The following is a 22,091-nucleotide window of genomic DNA, read 5'->3' on the forward strand; positions in this document are numbered from 1 at the left end:
CTGAGTGGGCTCGTCCGAGGGCGGCACAAACATCAGTTTTTCTTCTTCTGGCGCCCCGATTTTGTTCTTCTGATGATTTTCTTATCGTATTTCTTATGCACCGGATGAGGGCTGATTCTAGCCAGGTTGTTACGAAAAAGGTTTTCGTCCCGCTTTATTATTAAAGCAAACCACCACCACATCCAACAGATACAATAAGGTTCACATCCACATACACAGAAAACGAAACAAGACAAGCAGTACGGGTTCTACTAAGGATATAGCTCAACAAGCCCAAAAAACAAAAACAAAATCACAACAACGCGGGCAAGCCGCTTACCCTCTAGCATTCACTTCTTTCTTCTTTTTGCCAAAAGAAATGTGATTCAGGTACCAGAGACGCACTAAATTCGTCGATCTCAATATGTTGTACCGGCTTAGAATTTTGGAGGTGTTCACAGGAACAAGAATATGATGTGCCTGTGTGTGATTATAGGGGTGAATGTATATATGCGTTGTGACTATCTGCGATTGTATTGTGTTAAAAATAAATTAGCCTACTTCATGGGTCACAAGGCTGTGAAAATAATACTTTTATATTTAATACCACTCCCTCCGCTCCAAGATATAGTGCTTTCTTTATTTCCGTGCTTCAACTTTGATTATAAATTTAACCAACGAGATCGACTGCGGCGCGAGCAAAAGTTATACCAATGAATTCGTATTCAAAAGAAGTTTTTAATTATATAATTTTTCTCCCGCCGCAGTCGGTCTCGTTGGTTAAATTTATGATCAAAGTTGGACCTTAAAAAACGCGGGCATATTATATTTTGGAATGGAGGGAGTGCCTCTGTAACAAAATATAAGACGTTTTTGCAGTTAATTTGGTACAGAGGTAGCAGTGACCTAGGTACGAAGACTTCATTTTTGTATATCGCCTAAATTTTGCGTTTTCATTTGAGCCACGCGCTGCGAAGCTCAAAAAGAAATAAAAGAATCTAGCGCGCTCCGCGTCCAGCGCGTCGTCAGATCTGACCCCAGACCCAGACCAGAGGCCGAGGCAAGGTCACGCTGGAGGTCCTCACGCGCCATACGCGCTAATAGATCCCCCGTTTTCTTTTGAAAGAAAGACTTGAGGGAGAGTCAAGTCAACTCAATCCAGATCTCGTTGGGTTCATTTATATGCACCTTCGGCTATCAACGAACCATTCAACTCACAATCCTCATCCCCATTTCGCTGTTCCCTTCCCAGCATCTATAGCAGCATACCTCAAGTGTTCCATCTTCTCCAGGTCAGTGCTTTCTAATAAGAACCTTCTTGTTTTTCAGATGATTGTAGGCTTGTAGCACAACCCTGTTTATAGTTTTTTTTTTAAAGAAAGGGGTTGCCCCCCCCCCCCCCCCCCCCCCCGCCCCAACTTTATAGATCGAAGCAGCACAAGTAGTTCCAACAGCACCTAAACAAAGAAATAAAACAACTACTTCTAGGCGACTACGCTGCCTAGAATCTCGAGAGCAGAAGTTCTCTCCAACAGAATATGAGAATGAAACTGAGTACTACTTATTACAGAACCAGGTCAGAAGGAAAGGGAACAAAGAAGATTTCTTCCACGCGCGTCTTTCATGCTCCCCTCCCACACCTCACTTCCAGGCTATCCGCATCAGCTCTCCACGTCGCTTGTCCAACAGGAGGATACACCTTTGCAACAGGCTTGCTTGAGCATCGTCGCAGAAACATTCCACTGATGCAAATAAGAGCTTAGTCTTGCAAGAATGCAGTTCACGTTTCTCCATTTTTGCCCCTGAAAACAGAAACTGTTTCTTAGTCTCCATAAGCTCCATAAGGAAGCAGCAATAACCATGTTAAACACATGTTTCTTTTTATGTATTCGCCAAAAAGCAAAGATATCGTCAAAGCTAGCAATTCTATCAATCTAAAAGAAATCGGATACAAATCCCCACACATGTCTAGCAACTACACAGTCAAACATCAGATGCTGTACAGATTCGAGCTCTGCACAAAAGAGACAGGAAGGGTCCTCCACCTCCCTCCTTTTAGACAGATTATCCCTAGTCAGAATTTTATTATAAGCACACAACCACAAGAATACATGTATCTTGTGAAGGCAAACAATTTTCCAAAGATCATCTTTGATAGCAGAAGCTATCCCTCCAAAGTTGATGTTTTTATAAAAAGATTTCACAGAGTATAATCCATTAGGTTCCAAGGACCAGTTCAGCATATCAGGTTCATCTGATAAGATACATTGTTGAACAATTCTCAACAACGAATCCCATCTGTCAAGCCCACTTTGGTCTACACATCTCCTAAAGATAGCTTAAGTTCTTGTCCATCCCATACCTGAGCCACAGAACATTCCGTTTGGTTGCAAATACTATATAAGTCCCATAATTGTACCTTCAGGGAACATTCCCCGACCCAGGTATCGTGCCAGAAACTAATTAACTCACCATTACCCAACTTCCATCTATAGAAGTTTTTAGCAGCAGCTAACGCCCAAGTGATGCTCTTCCAAAAGGTAGAGCCACCATCTCCTTTTGCCCAAAGAAGGTTAGGAGAATTTACTCTATACTTGTAATGAATGATTTTTTTCCAGTCTGCATCAGATTCATCAAAGAACCTTTTGCCCTAGAAAGCCAGCAAGGCCATATTAAATTCTTTGATATTAGGAATCCCCAATCCACCATATTCTTTCCACCTAGTGACAAACCCCCAATTAGCTAAATGGTATCTGTGTTGATCCCCAATATTTCCCCAAAAGAAGTGAGCCATTTGTGAATTAATGGCATTAATAGCCCACTTGGGAAACTTAATGACAGACATGAGATAGGCAGGTATGCTAATCAAGCATGCACACAGCAAAACAATTTTGCCTCTATAAGTGAGATATCTCCCAAGCCATCCAGAAATGCCCTTAATAATTCTATCTATAATGGGCTGGAGATCCTCCATTTTCAACTTGTCATAGTGCAAAGGCACGCCTAAATACTTAATTGGAAAACATCCTTTTTTGCAACAGAAAATCTGGGCAAAATCATTGGCCACTTCCTCATCAATATTGATGGTCATCAGGTCACTTTTATGAAAATTAATTTTCATTCCTGAAAGAGATTCAAAACATGATAAAAACCACTTAAAATTCCTGGCTTTATGAGCTGAATTCTCCAGGGAAAGAATAGTGTCGTCTGCGTATTGTAGACTCACCACACCTCCTGGGATTATATTGGGCAGAAGCCCAAAAATCAGGTTTTGGGAAGCTGCTTTTTTAAGCATTTTTGTAAACACATCAGCTACTAAGTTAAACAACAAGGGGGAGTGGGGGTCCCCTTGTTTAAGTCCTTTCCCACCAACAAAATAGTTCCCATTAGTATCATTAATTCTCACAGCAAATGTACTATTAATTAATGTATTTTTAATCCAAGCAATCCACTTGGGGAAAAAACCCCTAGACTGAAGCATTTCAAATAAGAAATCCCAGCTAACCCGATCATAGGCTTTTTCATAATCTAGTTTAAGCACTAGACCCTGAGCACCAGATTTCTTTACCTCATGAATCACTTCACGAGCCATGACAACACTTTCTAAAATATATCTCCCCTTAATAAACGATGTTTGGTTAGAAGAGATTAATCTACGACCAATAGGGGAAACCCTATTGGTCATGGCTTTAGAAAAGATTTTAATCACACAGTTGCTCAAACTTATTGGCCTAAATTTCTTCAAATCCTTGGCGCCAGGCTCTTTAGGAATAAGGACTATCAAAGCAAAATTCAACCTCTGCAAATCTAGCTTGCCTTCTTCAAAATCTCTCACTAATGCCATAAAATCAGTTTTGATAACATCCGAGAAGGTTTGATAAAAAAGAAATGACAGCCCATCTGGTCCAGGTGCACCATGTGCATATGACCCAAATATGGCCTCCTTAATCTCCTCCTCAAAGAAGTTACTTTGGAGACGTTCATTCTCTTCTTCGGTAACCAGATCATCCTCCTCCCAAAAGGAAGGTCCAAGATGCACATGAGGTTTATTTTCAGCTCCAAATAAATTCTTATAAAAGATAGTAGCAACTTCCAGCATCTCGTTGGTACTATAGACAGGGCCATTGTCCCCATTAAGTTCAGAAATGTGATTCTTTCTATGCCTATAATTAGCTAGCGTTTGAAAATAAGCACTGTTCTTGTCACCATCTACAATCTTACGATCTCTGGACCGCTGCCAGAAAGCAGTTTCTTCTTTACTCCAAATACTATTAAGCTCATTTCTAATCTCTTCCATCCTATGTCTATCCACTTCATTGACTTGATTCCTTTCCGAAAAGACATCAAGGATATCAAATTCGAGCAGAAGCTCTCTCTTCCTCTTCTTAATACCTGCCTCTATATTAATGCTCCAGCGTTTAACTTTCTTCCTAAATAGTCTACTTTTATTCAACCAGATATCTATGGCCGTCCTGCCAGGGACGGGGGTGTTCCAAATCTTGCACACTAGATCTTTGAAATCAGGTTGGTCAAGCCACCACTTTTCGAACTGGAATATCTTGGGGGAGGTAACCCTCTGCACACCCGTGTCAATAACCATAGGGGCATGATCACTCCCAACACGTGGGAAAGCTGTCACAACAGACAGAGGAAATTTGGTATCCCAAGAACCCGAAGCAAAAACCCTATCTATAGTAGCAAAAATAGGATTATTCTGATTATTACTCCAAGTAAATTTCCTATTGTCGCTCTTGATCTCCACAAGGGACCATTTATTGATCCAATCATTAAACAAGTAGGAAAACTGGTTATTAATAATCCCATTATTTTTGTCGTCAGCCGATCTGACCAAGTTGAAATCCCCTCCCACCAAGACTGGGTAAGTGAGGGTATCCATAGTATCATGTAGTTCAGCAATGAACTCAAGCTTCTTATCATTGTAAGAAGTGCCATAAACAGTCACTAAGTGCCAAATAAAACCATCACATTTATTCTTAACCGTAGCCACAATACAAAACTCTTTATTAATAAAACCTATCACCTCAAATAAGTAACTCTTGAGACCCACAAGGATCCCCCCAGCAGTGTTCACAGCCGGTAAAAAATGCCAAACGAAATCCTCCTTTCCAGAAATGTATCTAAGCACACAAATATCAATATTTTCTTTCTTAGTTTCAAAGAAACACACAAAATCCAGACGATTATTATTAATAAAGTCACTTAGGCACTAATTTTTCCCAGTTTGGCCCATTCCCCGAATGTTCCAAAAGGCCCCTATCATTTAACCTTAAACGGGTGCGACAAGCCACAAGGCTTTTTTTTGTGTTCAAGACAGGGCTTTCCATTAATGGTCCAGCAGTGCCATCTGAGCCATTAATGTGAAGGTCGTTGTTATTAGATTCAATCTCATCACCCCCTATTTCTAAGTCAAGATTCTCAACGAGAACAATCTCTGGATTATCATCCGCAAACTTAAGGCAACGGTTTTTCTCCTCATCTATCATATCCATGACAATATCTATTTGTTCTTCAATGTTATTCCCAATGCATAAATCAATTTTACTAGTGTTAGAAATCAGAACATCAGGGTTAAGGACAACAAACGATTTACCTTTGAAGGTAGTAGGAATTTCCAGATTCTTCTTCTTCACGTACGCAGCTGCTTTGTCCATGATCCTAACGTCCCCATGATTCCTGGTATTTGGTTTGTTTGTGAGAACTGCCCCCCAAACAGGAGAGTTTTTGACACTTGGTTTTTTCTTCTGCACCGATTCCACGCTCTCCAGAATTTCCAGTAAGGATCTCTTGACAGATCCCATCGCCAAAGCCAAATCATCAGGTAAACATTGCATTTCATCCACTAATTCTTCCTCTTCTTCATCAGTCTCAGCCATTTCAAACTTGCTTAGTTGTGTAGAGAAATATTCCATATGAGCTGACAAGGAATCAGGTCTTCCAGAAGAAAAGGTTTTTGTAGGTGTGGATTTTTCACTTTCTGCCTCTTCCCTCTTCTCAGGAGTTTTGCATCTAATTTCTTCCACAAAGTCCTCATGAATTGTGTCCAGCATGTTGGGAGGGTGAAAATCCACTGCAGAAGCAGTTCTCTGTGATTTTGGCTGACTAGAGCTTGTAGCCAGATTATTCTTGGAAGGAAAATTAGCCTTGTCCAGCTCATCAATAGGTTCCCCCATGTCTTCTTTCTGAGTTTTATCCTTGCTAGGCATGTCTTCATTGTTATCTTCTTCCTCTTTCTCCATACTGTCAACATCTGGGTCTAGATCATCTCCATCAGAATCCTCCCCCAGTTGTTCAAAACCCTCAACAGTGAAGAACAGAATGTATAGCTTCCTTTTCATTTCCACTAACCTCTCAAAAGGGATTTTCCTGGGGTCTCTACAAGCCACTTTCACTCTGATATTCTCATAAAAACTCTTGAATATACCATTCCAGTCTACATCAACCAGGATCCCTAAGCAAGTTGTAATCTGTGCAAACACCTTCTAGGCACACCACTTTGGAGGAATCCCTTCAATTTGAACCCAGGCCTCAGTAAGTCCTCCAAATTCATCCAACATCCCAACCCATTCACAAATCTTGACAGAAACACCATCAATTGGGAGCTCAAATGCAGGAAACTCAATCAGGTCTTCCACATTCTTCCAAGGTGGAAATCTCAGCAAGAATTTCTTCTCTCCCAAGTCCCTAATATGCCAAGGCCATTCCTTATTTTTACAAAAAATTCCCATTGAGCTGAATCAGTAACTCTGAGGCAGAAACTTCACCCTTCACAATTTTGAGAACTGCACAGTTCTTGTAGTTGAGCCAGTTCAGTTCTGATGCAGTAGGAACATCAATGTGGTAAAAACCTAGACCAGCTGCTACACTACCAAAGTACGTCGCTGTAGGGTGTGGTTTCGCCCAGGCAGCACAGTTATTGACGTTATGGCCTCCCATGCAAATAAAGCATTTCTTCGGCTCAATGCAGTTCCCCACATAATGCCCTGGCCAGCTACAGTTAAAGCAGATCATGTCTTTGTACCTGGGATCCAGTGCTTGAACTATAACAACAGGAGGAGGAGGAATTGGAGCTGGGACTGTCGCATCGGCTATTTGCTGCTGTTGGATCCCCCGCGACGCCTGCTTGGGGGGTTGCTGCCCCTGCTTGACAGCACTTGCCACCATAGCCGCACCTCCGGCCGGCGGGCCCGTGGCTTTCCCATCCTAAGGCGCCGACTTCTTCCCTGGCAGTGGACGGTGTTGCCGCTGCCCTCCCTGCCCTCGCTCCATCCCTCCCTTGACCACCTCAACAAACGATCTAGGAAAATCTAGCTTCTCGGTGGAAATTTTAAAGATGGTAGGAGTCGGATCAAATCTACCCACTGCCCGAATAGGGAAACAATCTTGAGCAGAGAAATTTCTATCCCTAAATAGATCTTTTCTCACCCAAAACAATTTGGGAATCGCAAAGCTAGGGTTCGGCGGTGACCGCTTCTCTTTTTGTAGGCGCTGGCGGCGGCTGGGGGAGGGAACCACCCATAGATGGCCATAGAACTCCGTCACTTCCTCCCCGTCCCCGCTAATAGAGGTAGAAAGCGTATTCTTACGGCACGTTTTCTTCCCAACCACACAACCCGAAATCAACGGTGGTGGTTGAGGGATCGGTCCTGGTTGTGGGACCAACGAATTCGAAACCAGTCCCGCCCCTCCCGCAAAAGCGAGCTCGTCGGCGGCGGACTGGCTCGCCGGAATCACAGATTCATAAGAATCTCTCACTGATTCAGGGAAAATAGAAGTAGATTCACACCAATTCTCACAAGGGACAACCCTATCTTCCTTAACACTCAATTCAACTCCAAATCATTATCAGATCTCGAACAAACATGCAAATTGGGTCTGGATTTCCTCACCTTATCAGGGAGATGTGGTATCTCCCCGTGGTCGCCCGGCCATGGTGGAAGGTTGAGGAAGCGCGCCTCGCTCCTCCCATGCCGCGCCCGCAGGTTGGAGAGGCCCCGCGGGGCGTGCACGCCGGGCATCCCACGATTCAGGGGACCCGTGGCAGGACGGTCCCCGGCGGCAGGTACTCCGGGGGGATGCTGGCGATCTGCACCACCGACGGTGGCCGGATGTTGAGTCGCGACGGATTCCTTGTCCTGAATCTCGCCCACTTTGCCGCCTGCCTTGGATTCGCTGACTCCGCCTCCTGGATGGCCCAGAAGATGAGCTCGTAGTCCATCCCTCCATCGTCGCCGGCGAACCGCGTGCGTTCCTCGAACGTCGTGTGCTGGATGACCTCGATGAAGATCGTTAGCCAGTTGTCGCGGTTCGGAAATCGCTCCTCCACCACGCGAACCATCTCCGCATGTGCCTCTGGCGATCCCCGCTCGGTCACCGGCAGTTGCGACACCGGCACCGGTGGCGGAGGAGCCATCGGCGCCGCCACCTGGTGGTTGGGGCGCACCCGCCGCGCCCTTGCACCCCTCCGCGGCCCCCCACCATCTCTCTCACTCAACTGGCCCGTGGGAGCTGACGATGAGAAGCCGCCAAGGGAGGAAGACGATGTGGTGAGGGGGGGGGGGAAGGACTAGATAAGCCCGCGCGGCCATTAATGGCGGCTGCGGCGCCATTACTCATGGTAGGTGAGACGAGCGGGCGTGTGGTAGGTGAGGAAGCTTCCATTAATGTAAATAAAGTTTGTTAAAAAGAAATATAAGAAATGTTTGTTCAAAACATCATGGCTTACCGACATGAAATATAGGTTTGTTAAACACTAGCACTCCCCCTGTTTATAGGTTTGTTAAACACTAGCACTCCCCCTGTAAATAAAGAAATATAAGAGTGTTTGAATCACTACTTTAGTGATCTAAACACTTTTATATTTCTTTACAGAGGGAGTATATGTTATGGCTTTACTCATGTTTCTCATTTCTTAAAAAGGAAGATTTTGTTCCCCTTGTTTTGATATATCCGTAGCCTATAGCAATTCACATCCATTACTTCTCATATCATCAGCATCAGAAATGAATACTGAAGATGACAAGCAGACTGTTCTAAGCACGTTACCCAAGGACCTACCTCTAGACTTCTTGAAGACCATCACAGATCAGTTCTCAGACAACCGGGTTATCGGTAAAGGTGCATTTGGAACAGTTTATACGGTATGTTCATGCCTTACATTTTCTGCCATTTCGAAAAGTGGTGCATATTTCTGAATAAGTGTCTGTGTGGCTGAACAGGGAACTATGCCTGATGGGCAAACGATTGCTGTGAAGAAGCTTGCGGAAAATGCGCCGATTGCACGCGATAGAATATTTAATAACGAAGTTCAAAACATCATGGCTTACCGACATGAAAATATAGTCAAGTTGGTTGGGTTTTGCCATGAAGGACAGAAGAAAGTAGTACTGAACAATGGGCGATATATTGTCGCAGATGTTTACGAAGGTCTACTTTGTTACGAATATTTACCTAAGGGAAGCCTTCAGAGGAACCTCTTTGGTATGTGACGCTTCTGATATAGTTTTTATCTTAGTTTCATCAAATATTTATGTTCTTCTGTTCTCTTCCTTGAGCTATTAAATCTTAGGTACTGAAATAACTTGCTCCCTAACTTCAGATAAACCCATCGATATGGCATGGGACGTCTGCTTCAAGATAATTAAGGGGATATGCGATGGTTTACATTTTCTTCATAGCATTCCTCTTATCCATATGGATTTGAAGCCTCAAAATATATTGTTGGATGATAACATGACGCCGAAAATATCGGATTTCGGACTTTCCAGGCTATTTGGCAAAGAACAAACACGTGCGAATACACAGAATGTTGTGGGATCATAGTAAGCTAACTGGAGCTGTCATGATATTCTGTGGTTAATTGCATTTTCACCTTCTAGTAATGCTTATTATTACTGCCAACTGTATGCAGCGGATACATAGCTCCAGAATACCTATACAGAGGTGAAATCTCCACTCAGTCAGACATTTACAGTTTAGGCTTATTAATCACCGAGACTACCACTGGCGAGAAGAATACCCCCAAACAGAACGAACCATCAGCAAGGGAATTTATTGAAAGAGTAAGAAAGAATACTAGATGTTGATTTATGTGAGAGTTTATTTTTATAGTCACCTAGGATAACAGTTCGAATTCTTAACATAGGTACGTCAAAATTGGACAGAAGGGCACATAGCATCCATATACCAGTTAAATCCAAATGCCCTCCAGGAAGTAACAGTATGCATTGAAATTGGTCTAGAGTGTGTGGACGTTGATTGGAAGAAGAGACCTTCCATCGAAAGCATTGTTGAGAGGCTCGGTAGATGCTGTGCAAACCTGGTATGAAAATTAACTGTGGACTGGATCAAAGGCTCTGTATAGTTTCTTGCAAGTGAATAGGAGGAACTTCTGTCTTCTGATTTCTTTCAGTAGTTTGGCTACTTTTGAGAAACCTACCACTGAAATTGTTCGCTTGATGCCTATATACTAAAGTTTCAAATGGCGGAATTCCACAAAAGTCCATGTGTACATTTTGAAATCTAGGTAGTTATTATGTACCCTCCAAAATATATATTAATTGTTCAAATTGGACTATGGATGGGATCGAGATGGATCGTGACAATCCGTTTGTCTAGCCAGCCAGCCAATTTTATTCAATTTTTGCGGCTAGTTTTTCACAACGGATAGTAAAATACATTCACCACAACAAAAAACAACCGCACAATCTGAGCATTAAGGTTCTGCGAACTTTTTCTCGTGATGTTACCTGATGCATTCACATTATCTGCCTGTCATGGCCAGTTAGGTTGCATTAGGCTTTCAAAGAATAGATTCTCGTGATTTGCAGCCCAAAATGCTTCGATTAAGATATTAGTAACCCATATTTTTCTAGGAGGGAACATAATCACATGTGCATGCTTCGTTCCTTTGGTTTTTGTCGGCTATCCATATTTTACTTATAGTGTAGATTTTTCACTGTTACTATGTTTTTTACCATGTTTACATAATTACATATAGCTTATGTTGCATTTAAGCTATTGTTGGTAACATATCCTCTACAAAAATTCAGGTCTCCACCACTTCCATGCGAACGTGAAACTAGGGTCTTCTATTGATGAAAGAAGGGCAACATGGAAGAAAAGAACTTTCTTCGTCATTACTATAATGAATTTATTTCTGAAAGAATCATTTGTGTTGTCACGTCACCGTGGAACTTGTTAAATTTATTATGATAAATGATATTCCATTATCTCCTATAGTCCATTGTTTTATACTCCAAACAAATGCAATGTTGTTTTTTCTGTTCAGTGCGGTTTGAAATAAGAATTGAAATTTCTCCAGTTGATCAAACATGAGATCCCTCTGATCGATCAAACATGAGATCCACCTCGGTATCAACGTCTCCATAGGCAAAGAAGAAGGGCATATTCTGGCTAGCCTCATGGCTTGGTAGGGCTCCTTTACGGGCCAAATTCCCTAGCTTGTTTGTGATTTGCTTGGACCCAATGCTTTTGGTAGCCTCTGGCGCCTACAATTGGGTTTGGAACATCCTGTTCCGACGAACATTTGGCCCTGAGGAAACCTCGGCCCTCACAACGGCATTGTCAGGATCTTTGGATGTTGTGTCTTGGCACCTGCCCCATTGGCGTTTTTCTCTACTGGTTCGGCACATTGGGCCTTATGTGGTCTGCCAAACCTTATGTGGAGCATTCTCTTGTGGAAAGCATCACTTCTGATGAAGATCAAGATTTTCGTATGCTAGCTTCTGCGCGACAGATATGGAGGTGGCCAAACAGCATGGACCCGACGATAGTCTGTGCCCCTTTTGTGGTGTCCCCGATTTCGAGGCTAACATTTTCTTCTCTCGTCCCGTTGTTCACTTCCTTTGGAGCGTTTCCATGATGGTCTGGGTACTAAGTGGCAGGCTCTGTACTTGGGTGAGTTATTGGAAGCTCAAACCAACTGTGCAAGTAAGAGGAGGCATCTCTTCTGGCTAGTGTCCGCGGCAGTGACCTGGACCCTTTGGACTACCCATAACAAGAAAAGTGTTCCGCCTTAGAGGGAAACAACTGCGCTCACTGAGTGGTTTAACCTTTAAACAAAGTAGGAAAGGGATTTGTGTCTGAAAGCTTTGACCAAGAGTTTACCTCCAAAATGAATTTTTTTCACTGTGGGCAGGCAATGTATATGTGTTTTGCTTGATCCCCAACTTCCTCGAACTGTCTTGACCCCTCCTAATAGTGTAGATGTTCTATGACTCAAATTAAACGGAAAGACCTTCAAGTATTCAAAAACTGATGTCTTTTTCCTTTTTGAAATAGGGGGTCAAACATGTGCGTAGAAAATCACCTAGAGATTGATAGACGACTTTAGTTCACTTTCAATCACCAATGGTCATGTTGACATATTTTCAACTCTGTCCAATATCCTTTTTCTGGCCATGGCAGCATGGACATTGAGGAGCCCCATGATTTGTTTCACCGCAAACCCAGCAAGGACCCTTCTCTGTGTTGCTCCTTTTTCGGTCATTCTTCCTTTTGAAGTTGGTAGTTGGAGACTTTGCTCTTTCTCTTGAACTTGTGGGAATGTATGTGCACCACATTGGTAACAACATGTCCCTCTACTCCTTAGGTCGTGTATCATTTGCCCTTACCTTCTCTTCAACATCCAAAGATCCAATGAGGCTCTCAATAGAGAAGTGGAAAAGATCCTTCAAGGAGGAAGCTTAGCAACAATGCTCACATCAACAAAATTGTTGGTAACACACACTTAATGAGCTCGGATTCCTTTGCCACCCACTGCAGCTCATGAATTTGTTCGACCATGGAACAGTTCTCAACCATTCTCTATGCCATACTGTTCACCACCGACATCAGTGGAGCCAAACTTGGGTTCAAATGCAAACAACAACTTTTTGACACCCCACGTATGCAAATATGCATCAACTAAGTTGTCACCCACCACATTGGTGACAACACACACGCAAAGATTACAATGGCCCCAAAAAATGCTTTGTCCTATTCAAGAGTAAGCGGCCCTCTTAGAGTGCTAGCCAAAACCTAGTACATGTTCATTGCAACGAGCCACAAGAAGGTTTCGGTCTGCCTTCTTTTGAAACAAGCACCTGTAAACGGGCTCAGTTTCACCACATGACATATGTGGTAAGCAATTCAAACTATTCCAAAAATGGGCTCAGTTTCAAAGCAACAACAAAGCCGGTCAATGTTAGGAAATTAACCAGTTTTTGGTTAAGCTTAATCCATATTAGCACCAACACAAGATTACTTACATAACAAATCACATATGACAAACTAGGAACATCCAACATATACTCATATGGGCCAAAGGCATGATACGTCTCCAACGTATCTATAATTTTTGATTGTTCCATGCTATTATATTATCTGTTTTGGATGTTTAATGGGCTTTAATTTACCTTTTTATATTATTTTTGGGACTAACCTACTAACCAAAGGCCCAGTGCAAATTGTTTTTTTCCTATTTCATTGTTTCGTAGAAAAGGAATATCAAACGGAATCCAAACGGAATGAAACTTTTGGGAGAGTTATTTTTGGAACAAACATGATCCAGGAGACTTGGAGTGGACGTCAAGAAATAAGCGAGGAGGCCACGAGGCAGGGAGGCGCGCCCAGGGGGTAGGCGCGCCCTCACCCTCGTGGGCCCCTCGTAGCTCCACCGACGTACTTCTTCCTCCTATATATACCCATATACCCCGAAAACATCCAGGAGCACCACGAAACCCTATTTCCACCGCCGCAACCTTCTGTACCCGTGAGATCCCATCTTGGGGCCTTTTCCGGCGCTCTGCCGGAGGGGGAATTGATCACGGAGGGCTTCTACATCAACACCATAGCCTCTCTGATGATGTGTGAGTAGTTTATCACAGACCTTCTGCTCCATAGTTATTAGCTAGATAGCTTCTTCTCTCTCTTTGGATCTCAATACAAAGTTCTCCTCGATTCTCTTGGTGATCTATTCGATGTAATTCTTTTTGCGGTGTGTATGTCGAGATCCGATGAATTGTGGGTTTATAATCAAGATTATCTATGAACAATATTTGATTCTTCTCTAAAATCTTTTATGCATGATTTAAATATCTTTGCGAGTCTCTTCGAATTATCAGTTTGGTTTGGCCTACTAGATTGATCGTTCTTGCAATGGGAGAAGTGCTTAGCTTTGGGTTCAATCTTGCGGTGTCCTTTCCCAGTGACAGCAGGGGAGCAAGGCACGCATTATATTGTTGCCATCGAGGATAAAAAGATGGGGTTTATATCATATTGCTTGGGTTTATCCCTCTACATCATGTCATCTTGCCTAATGCGTTACTCTGTTCTTATGAACTTAATACTCTAGATGCATGCTGGATAGCGGTCGTTGTCTGGAGTAATAGTAGTAGATGCAGAATCGTTTCGGTCTACTTGTCGCGGATGTGATGCCTATATACATGATCATGCCTAGATATTCTCATAAGTATTCGCTTTTCTATCGATTGCTCGACAGTAATTTGTTCACCCACCGTAGAATTTGCTATCTTGAGAGAAGCCACTAGTGAAACCAATGGCCCCCGGGTCTATCTTCCATCATATTATTTTCATATCAATTTGCTATTTCTATTACCATTTATTTTGCAATCTTTATTTTCCAATCTATATCATAAAAATACCAAAAATATTTATCTTATTATCTCTATCAGATCTCATATTCGTAAGTGACCGTGAAGGGATTGACAACCCCTTTATCGTGTTGGTTGCGAGGTTCTTGTCTGTTTGTGCAGGTACTAAGTGACTTGTGTGTTACCTCCTACTGGATTGATACCTTGATTCTCAAAAACTAAGGGAAATACTTACACTACTGTACTGCATCACCCTTTCCTCTTTAAGGAAAAACCAACGCATGCTCAAGAGGTAGCAAGGCACATGTCAACAAAGAGAGGTTCAGATCATACAAGTTCGCCAAAACTCGGGTACAACAACATCGTCGGCCATGCATGGTGGTGAAGACAAGGTGGTCGTCCGCCGTAGAGGAGGTAGTAGAATCAGGCAGATGGACAACGAGGACATAGTCGATTAGAAGCAAGCAGTGGTGCCGAGACGGTCCCCAAAAACCTTATGGCCTCTCACCCGGTTCAGGTTTTCTAGGTACGCGATTTTGGAGGCCTTCTCTCTTGGATGAATGTGCATGGAGTTTCCGAGATGGTTTCACCGGAGAAGCAACTTAGGACAAGAAACTAGCCCAGTGTGTGTGTTTGTTCTAATGCTATGTCTTCTCTGTAGCCTCTCTCCACGGTATTGCCTCTACATAGAGTGGACGCGTGGGAGAGTGGAGAAATGCAACTCATGAGTGGTGAAAGAAAATTGTGGATGTAAAAATTGTGTCCATGATGTGCTCGATTATTGACACGTACACTTAAGAGTTAGGCAGTGCACTACCATGTCAAATTTTAGTTCTTCCAACAAGGCACATAACATTAGTTTGAACTTAAACTTGATTCACAAAATGTGATGCGTGTGTGTTGCATGGCATGAAGTGAGCGATTGAGCATGCACTTTATTGCTCTATTTTCTCATGCACAAGGAGTACTGGAACAATCCACCTTACATGTTGGTGTTTCTTCAACTCAACTAGCAGTATGAGACTAAACTTACACACAAGTCATGTATTTGAATGAGCCTCTGAGATTTTTGTATTTTTTTGCAAAAAGAGATTTCAAAACTTAAGTTGGGCCGAGATACAAGATTTAGTTAGATGAGATCCATAAAATTTTAAAATGTGTCCACCAACATGCTTTTGTTGGGCGACAAGCTGGCGGTGTTCTAGCTCTGCACTCTTTCTTCCCTTTGGCAAAAACAATGCGGCTCTGAATTCCTTCGGCCAAAACAATGTGGTTCTATGAGAACATCTCCAACAGATGATGAAAAAAATCATATGTTCGCGAAACGGTCGTTTAGGGCATTTTGGGCCCAAAACAATGCTCTAGCAGATGATATATCTTTAAATGTTGATGATTTTCTGGGGGAGGGGGGATAACCCAAAATTTTGGCTCATGTTGTTGCATATTACTGAAAAAGGCTTTCGTGCCGCTTTATATATAAAGAAACCTACCAGATCACAAGGTTCGACAAACGTTCACACCGCACACACACACACAAAAGTACCAGACAAATAGAGTACACATGGTTCTGCTGAGGGCACAGCTCAACAAGCCTTATAAGAAGATGAAAAGAAAAGCGGCGGCACAGGCCTCGAGGCCGCTAATACGGCTCAGGTGGTGATGGAGGAAGCGACAACGCCAAGCGGGCAGCCATCGAGCGAAGATCTGCAATGATGATGTTGATGACGTCTTGATCCTGGGCCGGCTAAGTGGCCACCAAAGCTGCAAGTAACCACACATTTTGAAAATAACGTCAGTAACATGTCGTAGAGGAACACGATGGATCATAAGTTTATTACGCACGGTCCAAAGAGTCCAAGCAAGGACCCCAATACACAACCACCTAATATGGCGGTCATGCTAAGGGGTGGCCTGGATTTCCGCAAAGAGGTCGAGGAAGTTGTTGTTGCATGATATCTACTACACAACCTTCTTCTTGTAGACGTTGTTGGCCCTCCAAGTGCAGAGGTTTGTAGGACAGTAGCAAATTTCTCTCAAGTGGATGACCTAAGGTTTATCAATCCATGGGAGGCATAGGATGAAGATGGTCTCTCTCAAACAACCCTACAACCAAATAACAAAGAGTCTCTTGTGTCCCCAACACACCCAGTACAATGGTAAATTGTATAGGTGCACTAGTTCGGTGAAGAGATGGTGATACAAGTGCAATATGGATGGTAGATATAGGTTTTTGTAATCTGAAAATATAAAAACAGCAAGGTAGCAAATGATAAAAGTGAGTGAAAATGGTATTGCAATGCATTGAAACAAGGCCTAGGGTTCATACTTTCATCAGTGCAAATTCTCTCAACAATAATAACACAATTGGATCATATAAAAATCCCTTAACATGCAACAAAGAGTCACTCCAAAGTCACTAATAGCGGAGAACAAACGAAGAGATTATTGTAGGGTACGAAACCACCTCAAAGTTATTTTTTCTGATCGATTTAATATCTTTCGTGAGTATGATGGAAAGGAAAATTGTGCCAAAGTGTTAGAAGAAGAATGCATTAAAATGTTCGGCACTAAATCTTTGAATGATGAGCATGATTGCAATGTTGTTAGTATGAATTCTTTGAATATCCATGATGCTAATGATATGCAAAGCAACAACCTTGGCGAAGCTATCTTTGATGAAGATGGTATTTTTTGTCTCCCAAGTTTTGATGAGCAAATTTATTATGATGATAGCATGCCTCCTATTTATGATGATTATATTGATGAAAGTGGGTTTGGAAGAGTGTCAACTTTAGGAAGTGAAGATCCCACTATTTTGGAAGATGTTGAATCTTCTTGTGATAGTTATAAAAGTGGATTTGGAGAGGTCATGATTTTATTTAGTAATGATTCCACTATCTCGGAAGAGGTTCCAATTGATTATGAGAATAAAGTTGCTATCTATGATGATTATTGTGATGACTTGTATGCTATTAAGAATAATGATAACCATCAAACTTGTCATCATGATTTTAGTTTTCAATTGGATTATGCCTCATATGGTAATTATTTTGTTGAGTTTGCTCCCACTATTATTCATGAGAAGAAATTCGTTTATGTGGAGGGTAATACAATTTATATGCTTGGGGATCATGAAAAGAATGCTTTATGTGATAGTTATATTGTTGAATTCATTCATGATGCTACTAAAAATTATTATGAGTGAGGAATAAGTGCTTGTAGGAATTGCAATAATACCAAGTTTCCTCTCTATGTGCTCAAAATCTTGAAGTTATGCTTGTTTTGCTTTCCTATGCTAGCTGATTATTGTTCTCATAAATTTTTTGCTCATAAAATACCTATTCATAGGATGTGGGTTAGACTTAAATGTGCTAGTCATATTCTTCGTGATGCTCTCTTCATGTTTCAGTTCTTATCTTTTATGTGAGCGTCATTGAAATCATCATGCCTAGCTAGGGGCGTTAAACGATAGCGCTTGTTGGGAGGTAACCCAACTTTATTTTTATTCCTTGCTTTTTGCTCCTGTTTAGTAATAAATAATTTATCTATTCTCTGTTTTGCTTGTGTTTTTGTGTTTAATTAGTATTTGTGCCAAGTAGAACCGTTGGGAAGACGTGGGGAAAGTCTTTTTGTTCTTGCTGTAAAAAACAGAAACTTTAGCGCTCACGAGAATTGCTGCCATTTTTATTTAGATAGTGCTATTTAGTTAATTATTTTTGCAGATGATTAATATATAAATTCCTCACGTCCATCAATGTTTTTTAGAATTTTGGGGGTTCCATAAGTATTCGAAACCTACATATTACTACAGACTGTTCTGTTTTTGACAGATTCTGTTTTTCGTGTGTTGTTTGCTTATTTTTAATAGATAAATTCTTTATTTTGATGAATATATAGTGTTAAACCTACTATATTCCAACTTTTCTATGGTTCATAAACTCTATTACTAGCCATAGATTCATCAAAATAAGCAAACAACACACGAAAAACAGAATCTGTCAAAAAAAGAACAGTCTGTAGTAATCTGTAGGTTTCGAATACTTATGGAACCCCCAAAATTCTAAAAAACATTGATGCACGTGAGGAATTTATCTATTAATCATCTGCAAAAATAATTAACTAAATAGCACTATCCAAATAAAAACGGCAGCAATTCTCGTGAGCGCTAAAGTTTCTGTTTTTTACAGCAAGAACAAAAAGACTTTCCCCACGTCTTCCCAATGGTTCTACTTGGCAAAAACACTAATTAAACACAAAAAACACAACCAAAACAAAGGATAGATAAATTATTTATTACTAAACAGGAGCAAAAAACAAGGAATAAAAATAAAGTTGGGTTACCTCCCAACAAGCACTATTGTTTAACGCCCCTAGCTAGGCATGATGATTTCAATGACGCTCACATAAAAGATAAGAATTGAAACATAAAGAGAGCATCACGAAGAATATGACTAGCACATTTAAGTCTAACCCACTTCCTATGCATAGGTATTTTGTGAGCAAAAAATTTATGAGAACAATAATCAGCTAGCATAGGAAAGCAAAACAAGCATAACTTCAAGATTTTGAGCACATAGAGAGGAAACTTGGTATTATTGCAATTCCTACAAGCACTTATTCCTCACTCATAATAATTTTTAGTAGCATCATGGATGAATTCAACAATATAATTATCACATAAATCATTCTTTTCATGACCCCCAAGCATATAAATTGTATTACTCTCCACATAAGCGAATTTCTTCTCATGAATAATAGTGGGAGCAAACTCAACAAAATAATTACCATATGAGGCATAATCCAATTGAAAACTAAAATCATGATGACAAGTTTGATGGTTATCATTATTCTTAATAGCATACAAGTCATCACAATAATCATCATAGATAGCAACTTTATTCTCATAATCAATTGGAACCTCTTCCGAGATAATGGAATCATTACTAAATAAAGTCATGACCTCTCCAAATCTACACAGACGAGGAGGATTATTGGCGCCAACAGGGGACCCAAAAGTGGGTCCTCAAAGGTGATGCCAATACAGCTTACCTCCAGGCCATAGCTAACGGCCGGAGACGCTGGAACACCATCCCTCTCCTTTGGGATGGCGACCGCCTCCTCCAGCGGCCGGTTGGCATTCGCACCCACGTTGATGGCATCGACAAAGTGCTCTTCTCCGCCTCCCCTAGGGGAGGGGCGACCTTGGCCCTGGACATTTGGGCTGATCACTGGCATGTGTCGACGGCCTACAATGAGGCCCTTATGGCTCCATTTTCCGAGGAGGAGGTCTAGATGGTCATCAAGGGCATGAATCCAACATCCGCCACGGGGCCTGATGGCCTCCCGCTGAAGTTCTTCCAAACTTTCCGGGACATCGTCAAACCCAAGGTGATGGCGATCTTTGAGGAGTTCTACGTGGGCTCCATTGACCTGCCCGGCTTAACAACGGGATCATCACTCTCATGCCCAAACTGCCGGGGGCCTCAGACATTCGCCAATTCCGCCCAATCACGATGATCAATGTGATCTTCCGCATTTTGGGGGAAGGGGGTACGCCAATAGGATGACCCAGTTTGTAGAACACATCACCCATCCGAATCAGTCGGCCTTCATTAGAGGAAGGTACATTCTCGATGGGGTGTTGGTGTTCCATGAAGTCCTTCATGAGGTACGCCGAGGCAACTGAAAGTGGTATTTCTGAAGATTAACTTCCATAAGGCCTACGGCACTGTTCACTGGCCCTTCTTGCGGGAGGTCCTCCTCCGTCAGGGCTTAGACGATAGATGGGTTATGCGCGTGATGCATATGGTATCTTGCGGTCGCACTGTGGTTAACATCAACGGGGAAATCGGGCCCTTCTTCCCCACCCTATGTGGGGTCAGACAGGGTGACCCCTTCTCCCCATTCTTGTTTAACATGCTTGCCGAGGCCTTGGCCACCTCCTTGATAGAGCTAGGACCGCGGGCCATATCCACGGTGTGGTGCCCCATCTGGTAGATGGAGGAGGGGTTTCCCTCCCGCAGTATGCCGACGATACCATTATCATGTTAACCGGCTCAGCGGAGGACATCAGCCCCCTCAAATTCCTCCTCCTATGTTTCCAACAAATGTCGGGTCTCGCCATCAACTTTGACAAGGGTGAAGTGATGGTTATGGGCTACTCGCCTGATGATAACCAGAGCATCGCCGATCAGCTTAGTTCATGCATATTTGCAGCGCCACTATGATTACCACAAAAAACCAAAATGCATGCCCCAACTTGCAACTGCCCATGAATTTTTTCTAGCCTCCAGCCGCGTCATCACCCTCCAGCACCACCATCGATTCTGACTGTTCCCACTCCCCAACTGCCACGATGCCGCTAAGATCCATCCCTATTTCAACCTACCTCGAGTTGCATCCCCGCATCACCCGCAACAGCCGCCGCCCATTACCGTCCAAATTCAGCCTCCCCCATTATCGTCGTCAATGGATTCATTGCCCCCATCCGCGATCTATCGGTTCCAGCTGTGGGGTGGTCGATTCGCTGCCACTCCATTGGGATTCGCTCAACGTCACCTCCAGCTTTGTTTCTTTCAAAATGCCGTTGTGCCAGCCGCCGCCGCCTCCGTGCAAAACCATATCGCGGCATTCACGTCTATAGTCTTTCAGGCAATCGGCTAGAGATGCTCTAATGAAAAAATTAACTAAACCCTAAACCCTAAACCCTTAGGAGTACTCTCAATTTACGTGGACTTGTCGATGGCCAAGCCTAGAGTGTGGAAATATACTACTCCTATTTAGTACTCTACTGACCTACTAGGTACCGAAGACCCCGTTTTTTTACATAAGCTAGTCAAGTACTATCGAGGCAGACGTACACCAAATATGGTTTTTCCCTTTGGAGACACGAGCGACTAGAAAGCCTAGCAACCCTCCGCCAATGACCTCTCGGTCATCGATGGTAAGGGGGTCGCTGGATGCCGCGCGTGCAGATCGTTTGGCTTTATGTTTAGGCCCTAGTAGCTTAGGTTTTTGGGTCCTTCATCATCTTGACTTCGGTGATGGCGATGGCGGCGCTGAATAAAGAAGCTTCAAATCCTTCCCTGACGAGGCGATTGTCCCATGGTTATAGATGGATTTGGAAATCAGTATGTTCAAGTAAGGATGGTGTGGCGACAACATCCTCGTGGTGGATTTGTGTCCTCAGACTCCGTCGTTGCGAGGAGGTTTGCTCCAACGCCGACGAGAGCTTGGGAGGTAGTCCAGGAGCAGATGCAAATTGTGGTCTGCATCAGTGGCATATTGAAAATAGCGGATCATGTGATGGGTTCGTAGTTCGTGGTTCGTGGCTGGTAGGTATGGCTTCCTCCTCTGAGGTCTTAGTCGTGCGGGGTGTTAGATCTGGAGTTCAATGGCGTGTCCGTTGTGTTTCCCCGGTCTGATTCGTTCAACGGCGATAGCTTCGCCTTTGGTGAGGTACCTTGAAGGTCTGCAAAG

The 22,091-nt window shown here is 42.7% G+C and overlaps 2 protein-coding genes across 2 annotated transcripts; one reads left to right on the forward strand and one right to left on the reverse strand.

Moving 5' to 3' along the window:
• The first annotated feature begins 1,021 nt into the window (after positions 1 to 1,021).
• Positions 1,022 to 11,233, forward strand: LOC123086727 (cysteine-rich receptor-like protein kinase 40). Its single transcript, XM_044508502.1, has 7 exons — positions 1,022 to 1,271; positions 8,992 to 9,137; positions 9,216 to 9,477; positions 9,596 to 9,818; positions 9,908 to 10,058; positions 10,142 to 10,318; positions 11,049 to 11,233. The coding sequence occupies exons 2-7, from the start codon at positions 9,000 to 9,002 to the stop codon at positions 11,073 to 11,075; spliced, it is 978 nt and encodes a 325-aa protein (XP_044364437.1). The 5' UTR covers positions 1,022 to 1,271; positions 8,992 to 8,999; the 3' UTR covers positions 11,076 to 11,233.
• Positions 1,405 to 7,478, reverse strand: LOC123086728 (uncharacterized). Its single transcript, XM_044508504.1, has 2 exons — positions 5,591 to 7,478; positions 1,405 to 1,781 (listed from the first exon to the last, which is right to left on the reverse strand). The coding sequence occupies exons 1-2, from the start codon at positions 6,333 to 6,335 to the stop codon at positions 1,621 to 1,623; spliced, it is 906 nt and encodes a 301-aa protein (XP_044364439.1). The 5' UTR covers positions 6,336 to 7,478; the 3' UTR covers positions 1,405 to 1,620.
• Positions 11,234 to 22,091: the final 10,858 nt, after the last annotated feature.

Source organism: Triticum aestivum, chromosome 4A (genome assembly GCF_018294505.1).
Source record: "Triticum aestivum cultivar Chinese Spring chromosome 4A, IWGSC CS RefSeq v2.1, whole genome shotgun sequence".
In the NCBI taxonomy this organism is placed as follows: domain Eukaryota; kingdom Viridiplantae; phylum Streptophyta; class Magnoliopsida; order Poales; family Poaceae; genus Triticum; species Triticum aestivum.

Bases quoted from the DNA above. Each gene is read 5' to 3' on its own strand.
- LOC123086728 (XM_044508504.1), bottom strand. From the start codon at position 6,335: ATGAAAAGGAAGCTATACATTCTGTTCTTCACTGTTGAGGGTTTTGAA. The intron at 1,782-5,590 runs GTAAATCGTTTG...TTCTGTTTTCAG, and splicing joins AATTCCTACTACCTTCAAAG to GGGCAAAAATGGAGAAACGT.
- LOC123086727 (XM_044508502.1), top strand. From the start codon at position 9,000: ATGAATACTGAAGATGACAAGCAGACTGTTCTAAGCACGTTACCCAAG. The intron at 9,138-9,215 runs GTATGTTCATGC...GTGGCTGAACAG, and splicing joins CATTTGGAACAGTTTATACG to GGAACTATGCCTGATGGGCA. The intron at 9,819-9,907 runs GTAAGCTAACTG...AACTGTATGCAG, and splicing joins CAGAATGTTGTGGGATCATA to CGGATACATAGCTCCAGAAT.